This window comes from Centruroides sculpturatus, unplaced genomic scaffold (assembly GCF_000671375.1).
Source record: "Centruroides sculpturatus isolate CEXI.00-Female unplaced genomic scaffold, Cexi_2.0 scaffold612, whole genome shotgun sequence".
Lineage (NCBI taxonomy): Eukaryota > Metazoa > Arthropoda > Arachnida > Scorpiones > Buthidae > Centruroides > Centruroides sculpturatus.
This window is the reverse complement of record NW_019384966.1, coordinates 424,506-438,219: the sequence shown is the minus strand read 5'-3', so window position 1 is coordinate 438,219 and position 13,714 is coordinate 424,506. Positions and strand designations below refer to the sequence as shown.

At 33.5% G+C, this 13,714-nt stretch overlaps 1 protein-coding gene across 3 annotated transcripts in view; it reads left to right on the top strand.

Annotated features, from left to right (window-relative positions):
* The window catches only part of LOC111632518 (small RNA 2'-O-methyltransferase-like), a 45,725-nt gene that overhangs the window by 31,831 nt on the left and 180 nt on the right, over positions 1-13,714 (top strand). For all 3 annotated transcript variants that reach the window (XM_023376950.1, XM_023376953.1, XM_023376952.1), the window contains exon 6: positions 13,503-13,677. In XM_023376950.1, coding sequence (XP_023232718.1) covers positions 13,503-13,677 — 175 coding nt within the window. The remainder of the gene's footprint in view (positions 1-13,502; positions 13,678-13,714) is intronic.

Sequence of the window (13,714 nt, the reverse complement as noted above, 5' to 3'; positions counted from 1 at the left end):
ATTAACTAGGGTGATCCGTTAAAGCTGCGAAAAGTATTCCATTTCTCAAATTACCTATGTGCAGAGTATCTAGGTAATCTGCAAATTACCTACTAGGCACTCGGTAAAGTGAAATCAAGATTTTTGCTGGAACAACAGCAACGTTTCTGTACGCTTAAATTAAGATATCTATATATATAACCCATTCAACTGTCCGTCTGTCCCGTAACCGTTTGATAACGGACACTAGAGGCGCCCCTATCGTGTGTCATATTTCAAACATTCAAATTAACAATTTTAATTCTTATTTAAATTAACAATATAAATTTTTATTATTCATTTGGCCAATAAATTATTATTTGGTCAATATAACAATATAAATAATTCAGTATATTTGTAATAGGAATTTATTATTTCAGGGGCTTATATCTCTTGAAGGGTCGCGAGTAGGGGTATGGTTCCTTTGACTTTATTGTTAGTACAGGGGTCTACGGTTTGGGGGGATGCTACTTCTTCATTCGGAGGGTAAATCTTACCATTCGGACTTTAACAGAGTTGTAGAGCATATTGATAGGAACAAAAAAGTCAAAGGAACCGTGCCTCGTGGAAATTTGTAAAGAACGCCCACTAAGGGGCATCCCAGGCTACTAGTGTATATATAAACTCATACATAAATTCCTTAATTTGAGAAACTATTTTTGATGCAATGAATAATATATTTAGAGTATATACAACTCTACCAACTGTAGAGTTAATTAACTTAGTTTGTGGATATTATGTTTGGATTGCTATTTACAAGAGAAAATGATTATTTTAAATTACAGGTAACCCCTGTATAACATGGCACTTCTATAGCACGGATTCACTCTAACACAGTTCGAGAATTGGTACCATCCCCCGTATAACACGGTACTTTTATAGCACGGATTTACTCTGACACGATTTGAGAATTGGGTAAAACCCTCGTACAACAGGAAATATAATAAATTTTTACATACTTAAGTAATAATAGTTCACGAAAATTATTATTTTCGTGAACTATTAGTACTTAAGTATGTAAATTTTCTCTTCTCGCCTTCTGTCGATACACGTGGTCCTTCTCGAAACTTGTTTCAATGTTGCCAGATCGCGACGCTTCTGCTTCTGATGTTGCCGAATGTTTTTCCCTTATTCCATACTTGCTTTATTCTTCATAAGTGCTTAGCACCATATAAGGAAATTTATAAAGACCTTTTAACTAGAAGCAAGCAATCTAAAATTACATACATTTTGCAAAAGGTAAAGCATGGATCTGAAGATAATGCAGAAAAATGCTCAGAGGATAAGGATAACTTGCCAAAAAGAAAACGCTCTCGGTTAATTAATAGTGTTTTTAGTGATGACGAAGAAAACATTGTTTAATTTATATTAATATGTATCACTTAAAAAAATTTTAATGAAGATATTTATCTTAATTATGAAAATATACTAGCATGTTTTTTAATTTTTGGAACCTAATCCTCCTTTTCGTACTAGTTCTTTGTTTCGTATAACACGGATTCGCATAACACGGCAATTTTTTGGAACGTAACTACCGTGTTATACAGGGGTTACTTGTACCACCTTAAAAAAACTTGAATATGCTTTTGCTTCTTACTTTGTACCTATAAAATCAAGATATCTGATATTTATTTTTGTCAATTTACCCCTCTAATAGGCATATCACAAGGTACCATTTTTATCAATTTATTCTTCATTGTATAAATCAGCAAATCTTTTTCTAGTATTTCTGACTCTTTCATAAATGCACATGCAGATGATATTAAAATAGCCAATTGTTGTTGATATACATTACAAAAAGATATTTAATAATTTAAATAATTTATTTAGTTCAATCTATGTTACAATAAACTCAAGCAAAACAAAAATTATGATATTCAGGCTTGTTTGAATCCCAATTTTTAATGATTTTTCTCTAAATAATCAGCCATTTGAAATTGTAAATAACATTTGCAACCTTGGTGTCATTTTTGATACTTGGCTTTCTTTCCACTTAAACATAGAAAACTTAATTAAAAAGATTTCCATCCAACATATGCTCTGATGTAATTTTAAAAATACTGTGCTTTTTTTTCTGATAACGTCCAATCTATTATAGACTATACATTACCCATATGGGCTTCAGCCTCCCCATCAAAGTTAAATAAATTTAATATAGAACATAACAAAATTTTCACATCTGCCAGCTATTAATATTCCTTATGTTGCACAATTTCATCATCTTGGACTTCTCAATTTAACCCAACATATTGATATTGAATATTTTGATTGAATTTATTCTTCTTTAGTTTTCTGCTAGTTAGCAGATCTGGTGAGCACCACATGTTTTTCCATGCTACTCTATCCTGTGCTCTTGTCTTTAGTTCCTTATAACTACTCTCTTTTAAGTCACCCACCATTTTAATTCCCCGTTCTCCATTGTTTCTGCCTGCAACCAGCCTTCCTCTTGAGTCATGTGTCCCATCCAATTAGCTTTTTGCCTCTTTATTGTCTCTAATATGCTTTTTTTTTCACCCACTCTTCTTAGGACTTCCTAACCTTATTGCTCCATCTGACTTCCTCTATTCTCCTAATATTATATTGTGTCAAGATCCAAGTTTCAGTATCATAGAGGAAAACACTCCAGATGTAGCATTTGACCAGTCTTTTTCTCAACTCCAATTTCAGAGGCTCACACAAAATTGTTTTCATTTTGTTAAATGCTTCTTTTGCCATACCAATTCTCCTCTTGATTTCTTTCCCACTTCTGCACTCAGAGTCAATTCAATCACCCAGGTATCTAAATTCATTCACTTGTTCCACTCCACTTTGTCACCATTTATATGGATGTTGACCTTCCTGACCTTAGGCGCTGAATCTGCCTTCTCTCAATTTTAATGCCTTTCTCTTCTAGATATTCCATAATCATCTCTTCCAAGTATATTTTGATAAGAAGTGATGATAGACAACATTCATGCCCCTAACACCCTTTTCAATCTTGATTTTCTCATTGTATTGACCATCCACTTTAACTAATGCACTCTGATATTTGTACAAGTTTAATATGAATCTCCTTTCCTTCCAATCTATTCCTTTCTCAAAATGTCCATCAATCTTTTCCAGTCAATTTTGTCAAATGCCTTCTACCAACATTTCCTTTCCTTTATAAATGTATCATTCTCCTATGGTTCTCAACATCCCTATCACATCTCTAGTATCTCTTCTCTTTTTGAACCCACTGTTCTTCCCTTATGAATGGGTTCAGTTTTCCATAGAGGTATTTCCAATGGCGTGCCGTGACATTTGATGATAGGGAAGCTGTGTTTCTATAAGAAGCCGACTTCCAGGGGCAATCAGTCAGCAATGGTCTAGGGTCCATTTGTATTCGTTTGTTCGATAAGCCAGTAAAAACCGTAGACTTCTCTAAATGTATTTTTAATTAATAGATTATCTAACACGCTTAATAAATAAGCGAGTTCAATTATAATTAACTCTCTTATATTAGATTTAATAGATTCTATACGCCCTCTAAATGCCAATTCTTGCTTCGATAACATCTACTAATTAAAATATATCTATTAGCCATAACTATCTTGTTATAATTTTCAATATATATTTTATATTGTGTACTAATGTTAAATTCTATTCTATTTTGATTTCCAAATTGCTTCAATTTTACGAAAGAATCGATGCGAGATTTAGGATTTTCGTGTCTTTTGCCAGCTTTACTCAAATTATTTAAATCGTCAAAGCCAATCTCATTCTACACACTAATTTTATTTGAAAATAGTAGGCAAGGCCAACAAAACAAATTTTGCATTTTTATGCATCCACAAAGCCATTTTATATCTTCATAAATTTTATCATGAAAATGTCGAACAAATTTTTTCTTTTTCATTATATGGTCTCGAGCCAAAACTTTTTGAAATAAATTTTCGATATCACAATTACATTCTAAATTGCTAGCTATAATATAAGGGCTAAAATTAAAAATAAAATTATAAAAACTTACTTGTTAAAATAAAATGTGTGATGATATACAATTATACATACCTGGTACAAAATATTCAATTGTATGAATATACTTTTAAAGAAAATTATAAATATAGTTTTGTGAAGAAACGTACATAAAAATAACATAAAATAGTCTTTACTTTTTAAATATTAAAACAATCCACCTAGTTAAAATTGCTCCCTACCAGTGGCTCGTGGATGGAATCAGAGACGGTCTTGGTAGGTGTGCGGTGCGGTGCATGCTTGCCAAATCCCGAGGGTGCCGATACCGGTTAATGTCTCTTTTGTCTCATCACTAGTATATCTCAAAGGACGCGACAGGGTTGTTGTAAATTTTAAACGTTTCTCATCATAGCTGTAAAAATCTAAATTTGTTAAACTTAAAAGTCATTTGTTTTCTAACTACTGTAATTCGTTTTAAGACCAGGTGTCCACGGAAATTTCCAAAATTTACAACTTTTACTCACTTTCATTGAACTGGAAAAATTTCTGTCTTTATTACATCTAATATTACGAAGAAATCAGTCCCACTGTACTCGGCTAGATATTGGTCCGGTTAGGCTTTTGTTTAAGTAAAATTCCGGCTCTTTCATCAGGGTTTTGTTTACGTCCCCAATTCCCTAATCGCTTAATTATTTAACTACTTCTTAAGTAGAAATAAGTCGAAACCAGTTACTTTGTACTCGAATATTTGTAGTCTCGGGAAAAAAGTGGAAAGACAAATTTTTACGACAACGGATACATAAATCGTAAATTTAAGGAAAATAAATTCTAGAGCCTTTTCTGTACCTGGTGCATCTCTCTCATTCATTAAATTTAGTTGTAAATGACGCTGTCGAAGTAACGGTTAATTTTTTAACATTATACAAGAATTGTACACGTTTTTTTCTACATCCCCTTAAAGATGGGATGTACGAAATCGTAATATCACTGGTTTAACATCGAAATCCGTGAGTAATATAAAATCGGAGAGCGGAATAAATATATCAAATATTTTAATGGATTTTTTAAACTCCTGTCAACTATACAGAACTATCGTAAAAACATACCAGTAAATTCTTATCGGTTGGGTTAAGTTATAAATCTACTTGTTATTCACGTAATCGAAATATCTAGTGGGCGGGCGGCTAACAGCCCAGAACCGGTCCTTGATAGAATTGGAATCTTTATATGTGTGCAGCTTTCACCCAAGGTCGTAGGCTTCCACCGGCTAAACCGGGTGAGGTTGGTGCTCTGTAAAGCGCATGCGCAAATCTGGCTTTTCGTAATCTGAAAATACAGGAGATGCCACTCCGCCACTAATATTCTAATATACAATAGCAATTTTTTTTCCACGTGTAGTATAGAAATTTGTAAGAAGATACATAATGCGGTTATAATAAAATATTGTGCAATTATTTTCATATAATTAAAATTAATATTTATTTATTTTTTAGAGAATACGAGGGAAGCGGCACTTCCAACGCTTCTAATGACGGCACGCCACTGGGTATTTCCCTAATTTTCTTAAAAGGATTTTTGAGTATGGCAGAGCAGGCTAATTGTTCTATAATATTTACATTTGATTGTTTTATCTTTCTTTGGAATGGGAATTAAAATATTCGTCAGAAAATCATCAGGCTACATGCCTGTATCATAGATCACGTTTCAGTTTTCTTAATTCTGTTTTCACCCACTTTCTTTAATGAATTCTATAAAAATGTTATTGATGCCATCTGATTTTTATTTCTTAATCCTTTTACAGTGCTCATAACCTCTTCCATCAAGATTGGAGCTCCCTCTTCATCTTTATCAACATCACTTTCTTCTTCTATCTTCAATTCTACATTATTTTCTGATTACAGATCACCTATGTACTCGTGTTGTCTGTGCAGGATCATCTCCTTATTATTTATACTCTCTCCATTTCTGTCATTAATAATTACTCTCTTAGCTCTTCTGAATTGGAATGCATTCTTAACTTTATCATACATTAGTTCAAATCTTTTTGACTTCTCCTTACTTTCAATTTCTTCACATTCTCTTTTAAACCACACTTTTTTGGCTTTCTTGATCACCCTTCTTAGCTTATTGTTCAGTTCTCTGTATTTTAGTCTTCCTTCTTCAGAGTTCACATTCTTCCACCTTCTTTCATCATTTTATTCATCATTTCCTCTGTAACCCAGGGTTTACGAGTTCTTTGACCTTTTTTCTTTCCTACCCATTCCTCTGCTGTGGCACAAATTGTAAGGAACCAAGTCCGAACGTTATTTTTATTTACTTTTATTTTGCTTATTATTCTATTTTTGTTTGGGGCTTATGTTTTGTTAGGACGAAGTTTCCTCACCATTCACCTTAGTAACTTAAAAATAGAAGAAAAACCAACTCACCAACAAAAGAAAAGCGCCGTAGAAAACTCGCGCATACTTGCGCTTCCCAAGCGGAAAAAAGTAAGTCCGCACCGAGAAAAAGGGGGGGAAGACCCCACAACCCAGTTAGGAATCGCTAAACCTTAAAAGAATAAAGCATCCCGATAATTGTTAAAAAGAATAATGTAAAAGGTTAGCGAAGTATTGTCGGAAAATAATCTGCCAGATAAACAAGAAAAATTTAATGTTACAGATAAGTATGTAAATGAGGAGAGTGAGCTCATTCAGAATTGTGACGTCACCTCACACTATAAAGCCTCTAACTCAAGTGAAAACGAACGAGGTGAATTCCTGATAGCAACGAGCTTTGGTGAGCTTCGTAGCAGTGAACGAGAGAGGTGTCCGATAGGATTTTGAAGTTATTCGATTTGTGGATCGACGATTATAGAAAGTCTTGAGAGTTTGAGGAAATAGGTTCCTAGTATATTGAGGTGACGATTAGGATCTTTAATTTATAAGAATTATTGTTTATAAGTTAATTCTTTGATTTTGTCGAATTCCAAAGGGGAATAGAATTAAGTTAGAAATAGATTGATTTGAGTTTGTCGGATTGATTCTTGTTGAATTTCATTGAATAAATTATTGTTTGATTTTTACTAAATACTGTATATAGTTTATTACTAGAAGTTTAATTAAATATTTGATTTTGTTATTGACAAACTTTGTCATTATTTAATTCGGTGCACGCTTAAAGTCCAGGCCTGGCACACTAACGCGAATCCGCGTAAAGTACCCGTTAGGGAACGGCTATTTCCGGCACACAGTAGTGTCGATAATCGTTGGAAAGTCGGAAAAATAATATAGTACTTTACAAAATCTTTTTTCTCATTGATATCCACAATTCATTTGGTCCTTCAGCATCCTCATTTACTTCTTTGGTTTTTTGTTCAGATACTAATCTAAACCTTTCACTATTCCTTTTCAAATTTTTAAATTCCATTTCTCACTTGTCTTTTCCTCTTTGTGATCTTCTTGAACTTCATTTTGAATTTTGCGAATGTGATCTGAGTTTGCACTTGGATATGTGCTTACATCCTTAATAGAATTCCTGTATTTCTCTTTAATTGCTTTAATTGAAATATAGTTTATTTAGTATCTGTTGTTGTCCCCAGGATCTCTCCATGTATATAATCTTCTCTTATACGTTTGAAACCATGTTTTGGTAATCACCATATTATGTTCTCTGCAGAATTCAATTAACCTTTCTCCTCTCCTGTTCCTGCTTATCAATCCATGCCTTCCAACAATATTTTTCTCTCGTGTTTCTCACTACAGCATTCCAATCTCCTAATAACAATAGGCAGGCATGCCAGGCATTTCGTTCTTCCTTTTCCATAATGTCTTCCACTTGTTCATGTATTTCTTCTACCTTTTCATCTGAATGAGACCTGGTATGCATGTATACTTAAATGAGTACTAGATCTTTTGGTTTTGCTTGGATTCTAACCATTACAATTCTCTCTAGAAGTGTTGAACATGAGATCATGTTATTAACCAATCACATGGCTTCTTTTCCACCTTTATTTAGTATCAACTAAATAAAGGTGGAAAAGAAGCCGTATGATTGGTTAATAACACGATCTCGTGTTCAACACTTCTAAAGAAAATCTAGTACAACACGGTTTCACAACAAATGAACATTATGATTCTGTCATTTATGTAATCAACTTTAATAACTCAGGATGCAAACTCACTTTTCAACACTATCCCCAGTCCATTCATTGCTTTCCTCCCATCTGAAAAGTAAAGCTTGATATTGTTGCTCACTGATTCTTGTCTTTCCATCTCATTTCACCTGGTCTTACTATGTATAATTTATTTATTTTCATCTCATTCTTCAGATTTTCCATCTTTTCAGTTTTCCTTAAGATTTCACATTCCAAGTTCCATTTCTCAAGTCTCTTGGGGGGGTTTGCAGGCTGATGATCTGGAGATCCCTCTTCCCCCTACTGGGCAAGGTGTTTATGCTTGCAACAAATTCCAACTGAATGTTGTTCTTGTCTCTATTTCTAGTTGTGCTCATCTTACTAGGAAGATTGCTACATTAGAAATAAAGCATAGTAGTTTTCCTTTGCTTTCTATGCTTCCTCCTTATGTTAAATCACATCAAGTTAAAAAGTTTTTACTCCTTTTTAATTAAAATTGCATTTATACCTATAAAATATTGTAATGGCCTACTTGCTTCTCACTATAGTTACATTCATATCCCTTTGTTTAATACCAAATCATCATCTTGTATTTATGCACCATACTGCTGCCTTAATGTAACGATTACATCATGTTTCAGCAAAAAACTGCTATTAAAATTGAAGATAACTATTCCTTAATTTCATCAAACTGAAAGCTATCTGTAAAAAATACTTTATTCTAAATAATATTGTGAAGATCCGGAGAGGTTAATTAGCTCTAATTAACCTGTTAACTTAATTATAATTCAAAGGGAAAAACCCAGATCTTCAACAGAAACTTCATGGCCACTCCTTGATTGATAAGATAACAAACCTATCCAATATCCCTCTGAATCAACAATCATTTTGATATTTGGACTTAGGTTATAAACTTAGTCAAAACATTTGATTATTAATGATGGGAAACTGTCAAATGGATGGAATTTTGAGGTAAGATGAGCCACGATAATGAATAGAAAATATCCGTAATTCTTCGAAACATCCGATTCTTGACAGCCCGTATCCATCGAACCAGACCCAACTCGAACTTAGAACACATTAAATCAAAGTCACTTGACTGTTTTCTCACGTGCAATGCGTATAAAAGGGGCTCAAATCCAGGCATCGGGTCAGACATCAACAGTAGACATAAGTCCTGCCACCATCAAAGCTGACATATTGGAAGAGCCGAACTGGAGCTCTTGCCTTGTCCACCCTTGCCCCAAGGACACTCTATGCCAAGCCTTAGATACATTATCTGAAGATAACTGATTATCTACATGAGGTATTCTGTAGTTAGGGTGTGACTATGCAGACGCAAATTTAGAGCGAGCGATAGGTTGCGAGCGATTTAGTTTTCACAAAGGAAAACCATGCACAAACAAGAAGCGAGAAATATAACTGGCGAGAGCGAATTTTTGGTTCTCGCACATATCTGACAGGTTTTGATATTTATTACGTCTCGCCTCTTCTCACCACATATTCTTGCTTGCTCGGAAAATTTGCTCGCTCGCGTCTGCATAGTCACACCCTTATTGTAAACTCTCTCTCTCTCTCTCTTGGTCGACTTAGAATTTATGTTTAAGAAACAGTTACCCTTGAGAACTCTCCATATAGCCTTGCAAAAACAGAACTTCTGTTAGTTATGTTATCCTTCAAAGGTAACTTGGTTACATTGTGTTCATAATCTCCGTCTTTGTTTATATCAAACTTTTGTTAAGTTGTTAACCAGTCATCTCATCATTATTTGGAGAACAGAACCCTATTGTCTTATCTCCTCCGTCACTCGGGAAAACATCATCCAGTGACCTCGTGAGCGGGTTTTACCAACTCAACGACTAGAGGGTCTAACCCTCAACTGTATTCTCACAATATCTATTGTTTTGTGTGTTCTTTTCTGTTTTTGTTATTGGTGTTTTTGTAGCGGGAGGTGACACTTATTATCTTTGAGACATTGCCAGATTTAACATACAGAAATAAAAATGCACTCTCCCCACTTTAACTTAGGAATTTAATTGGTTATTTGACTTGGTTAACTCAAAAAAATTTAAAGGAGGAATTTTTGGCTTGAGTACAGTATTTACCACTGTGTGCACATGTATATTCTAACTGTGAGATCAAATGATACTGATGAAGTGATTGTATGCTGATAAACATATCATTGGTGTTGTTTGATCTCAATTGGCCAATGACAGACACGTTGGCCAGATTGGGGAAGTGCTTGGTTCTGAAGTAGCCGATCTCATGCTGTATGATGATAAAATGGCCACAAATGGAAACAGTTTAACTGGCTACTTTTTCCAAAACTTGAAGTAATTAGTAAGTAGATAAGGGACAATAAACCAAAGGGGAGATGAAAAAGACATTCTGAAGCCACGTGGACAGTTTTATCCAAAGATAAAATGAAAAATGACACAGAATTTGATACAAAAAATATTGTACTGTACTGTACTGTACATGAAAGGAAACAAGTTTGTGGGCATATTGACTATTGCAGCATTTCTCGATATTTTTAAGTCCAAGGATTGGTAAAATTGTAAGGTTTGCCGACTGTGTGTGATTGTCAGGATGATCGAGGGGTCAAGGCAATTGTGTGTGGGTATGTAATACACATAGACAGATTTACCATTCACTTTTTCCCATTTAATAAAATATAAAAATATTCCTACAAAATTTTCTATATTCTTGTCGTTAAAATTCTCCTTTGCTATTTCTTAAGAAGAGAGTCCAGATGTTACATTGAATGTCTACACTTGGTCCCTCGTTGATGGTCTTCTGCAGGATTGATGACCCTGGGGCTCATTGTTAAGCTAGGATATAACAGATCTTGGAGAGAGAGAGAGAGATTGCTTGGAGAACGAATGAATCTGGGAGGTAGAATAACGGAACTTGGAGAATGAACAATGGATCTTGGAGGAAGAACAAATTTTTGAGGGTGATCAGCTCTTGGAAAAAAAGAACAAATATTGGAGCAAAGAATGTCTTGTCCTCGAAATATGAATTTTTAAAGGGTTTCTCTCCTCTATTCCATGTCTAATTGGTCTTCCCTCATCTCCCGGTGACTGTTCGAAACTTTTCAGGGCACGGGAGAGGTTGTTATCGACACTTAACCCAATCCCAATTGTCTAAAATTCCTCTGAACTTTGAAATTCTCTCTTGTCATTCCAGTGTTTTGTTTTCCTTTTTGACAGAAAGAACTTTTATTGTTTTCATGAGACTTGAAGCTTCACTTTGTTTTAATTTCGAAAGGTGAGAGTTTTGCTGTCCCACTGGATATTCATCATAAACTTAAAATTTTAATTTTCGGTGTGGGACCACACAATATGTCCAGAAAAATTCTATGGATCACTAAGTTATGTAGGCCTAATTTTTTAAACCTACTGTACGTGGATATTACCAACATTTGGGACATGATTTTAGATTTATTATGTTATAAATGGCACAGTATGTTTTGAATACATAAGAAAACATAATTAATTAATTAAATTGGAAGTAAACTATTAAAAGTGAGTCATCATCTCTATTAATTTAAGTCTGCCTACAGACCATCTGTCCCATCACTGTGGCTCACAGGTCGAGAGACATTGTCATTGTCAATGGCAGAATTCAATTGTTCAATGACAATGGGAACCACCTGGTTTCTGAAAGAGACTATAGCTATAAACTTGACAGAAATTTGACCTTAAACATTTCAAATTAACCTGATTCCACTATATATATATATAAGTACTATACACGCTGTGTCTAATTTTAAATGTATGTTGTATTCTTTAATATTTTATTAAACAACTGTTGTTTAAATGTTAATCTAAGGGTACGTTTGTAAAGTCGAACAAGTTAAACGAGAATGACGTCATCGTTATTCTTATTTAGTTAGACTTTTCGAACGATTCGTTTATAACTAAATGGATGTTTATAAAATCGAAGATACAAACGTTGTTAGTGCAGCCTTATCCAAAATATTTTTCTTACATTGCTTCGGGTGGACAGTTATTTCAATCATTTCACCTTTTAATTCACAATTTAAACACTCGAGCAAATTTAGAAACATCGATATCGTCGGGCGCCATTTTCTTAACGAAGTAAACTAACTCTTTCCTTTGTGAACTTCGTTAGAGTTTCATTTGAAACGTCACTACCACAGAGCACGCGCACTGGGCGAGACTACTACTATTCGAACGATTCGTTACTAACGCATTTAACTCGTTTGACTTTACGAACGTACCCTAAATTATAATTATTTAGTAAATAAATAAATGTATATTGTCACATAGCAAGTAGTGATAGATGATTTTTAGCAGTAAACAGTTTATTACACTTATCAACAAAAATATATTAGGACAATTTAAAACAAATGCATATATACAAAATAAATAGTCCATAAAATTCCAATGTTTTCAGAACAAAATACTTGAAAGTTGGCATTACACAACCTGATTGGTTGAGTGCATTTCCATACAAAGCATGTTTAGTGGCATTATATTTATAAATGGTTTAATAAAATATTTAAAAAAAGATATCCTCATGTGATAAACTGATTTCACACTGATAGTAGCACTTTCACTCACAACAGACCTTATGTTCCTTTTTACCATTCACAAGTTCTACAAGCTCTAGAAAAAGCTTAAATTCTCTTAACTTTGACAAGTCTGTCATCAGCTGCTTATAAATATATCACAAAAATATGCAAATATACCAAACTCTAGTTTGGTATATTTGCATATTTGGTCATTGGAAGATTGCAAATATTTTACCAAACTAAATTAAATTTAGTTTGGTAAAATAAACATTTATAAAGAATGGTTCCATATTTATTGTCCTGAAACTGAAATTTAAATTTAATTAAATAACACTCAAAATATGTAAATAGAAATTGCTCTGTATTCAATTTCTCTTCTTTTCAAAGAAAATAAAATACTTTTTTGTAATATGAATTCTTCTTGACATTGGTTTTAACTTTTTTTTGAAAAATATATTGTCGTCACAAATAAAATTACTTCTTTTAATTTGATCTACCAAAAAGTTTTGATAGGATTTATGACTAGATATTGGCCTATCTTTAAGATTTTTGAAAAGCTGACTAAATATTATATATCTCCATCAGTAATGTTATCCTGTAAACCTTATCTCAGTTTTTGGACTTAATTGATCCATTGACAATATATAATTTTCCAGATCCTAGAGATCACTGCCAAATCATTAATATAGATTTTCATGATCACTTTCATTGATGTAAGTTTTTCTTATTTAAATAGAACTATTGACTGAATTTTAAAAAATATTGTGTATAAATCCCTAGGAATGGATATTATATTTATTATCCCATGTAATAGAAATGGTCTGTTTTAAAATAGAATTTTTATAGGTTCTGGAATGGGTAAAATAATAGTGTTAAACATCATTCTTTGTAACTTAGGTGTCGTGACGTAGTGGACTCTTATCCTCGGTATACGGTAGAATTTTCTGGAGTTGGGAATCCGCCGGAAGAATCGAAACATCTCGGTTACTGTACGCAAATTGCAATATTTAGAAGATCTGGCCAACAGAATGTTGTGGAATATCCAGTGACAGATTTCGAACCATATACTTTGGTGGGTTTTCCTCTTTTATATATTTGGATTTCTATAA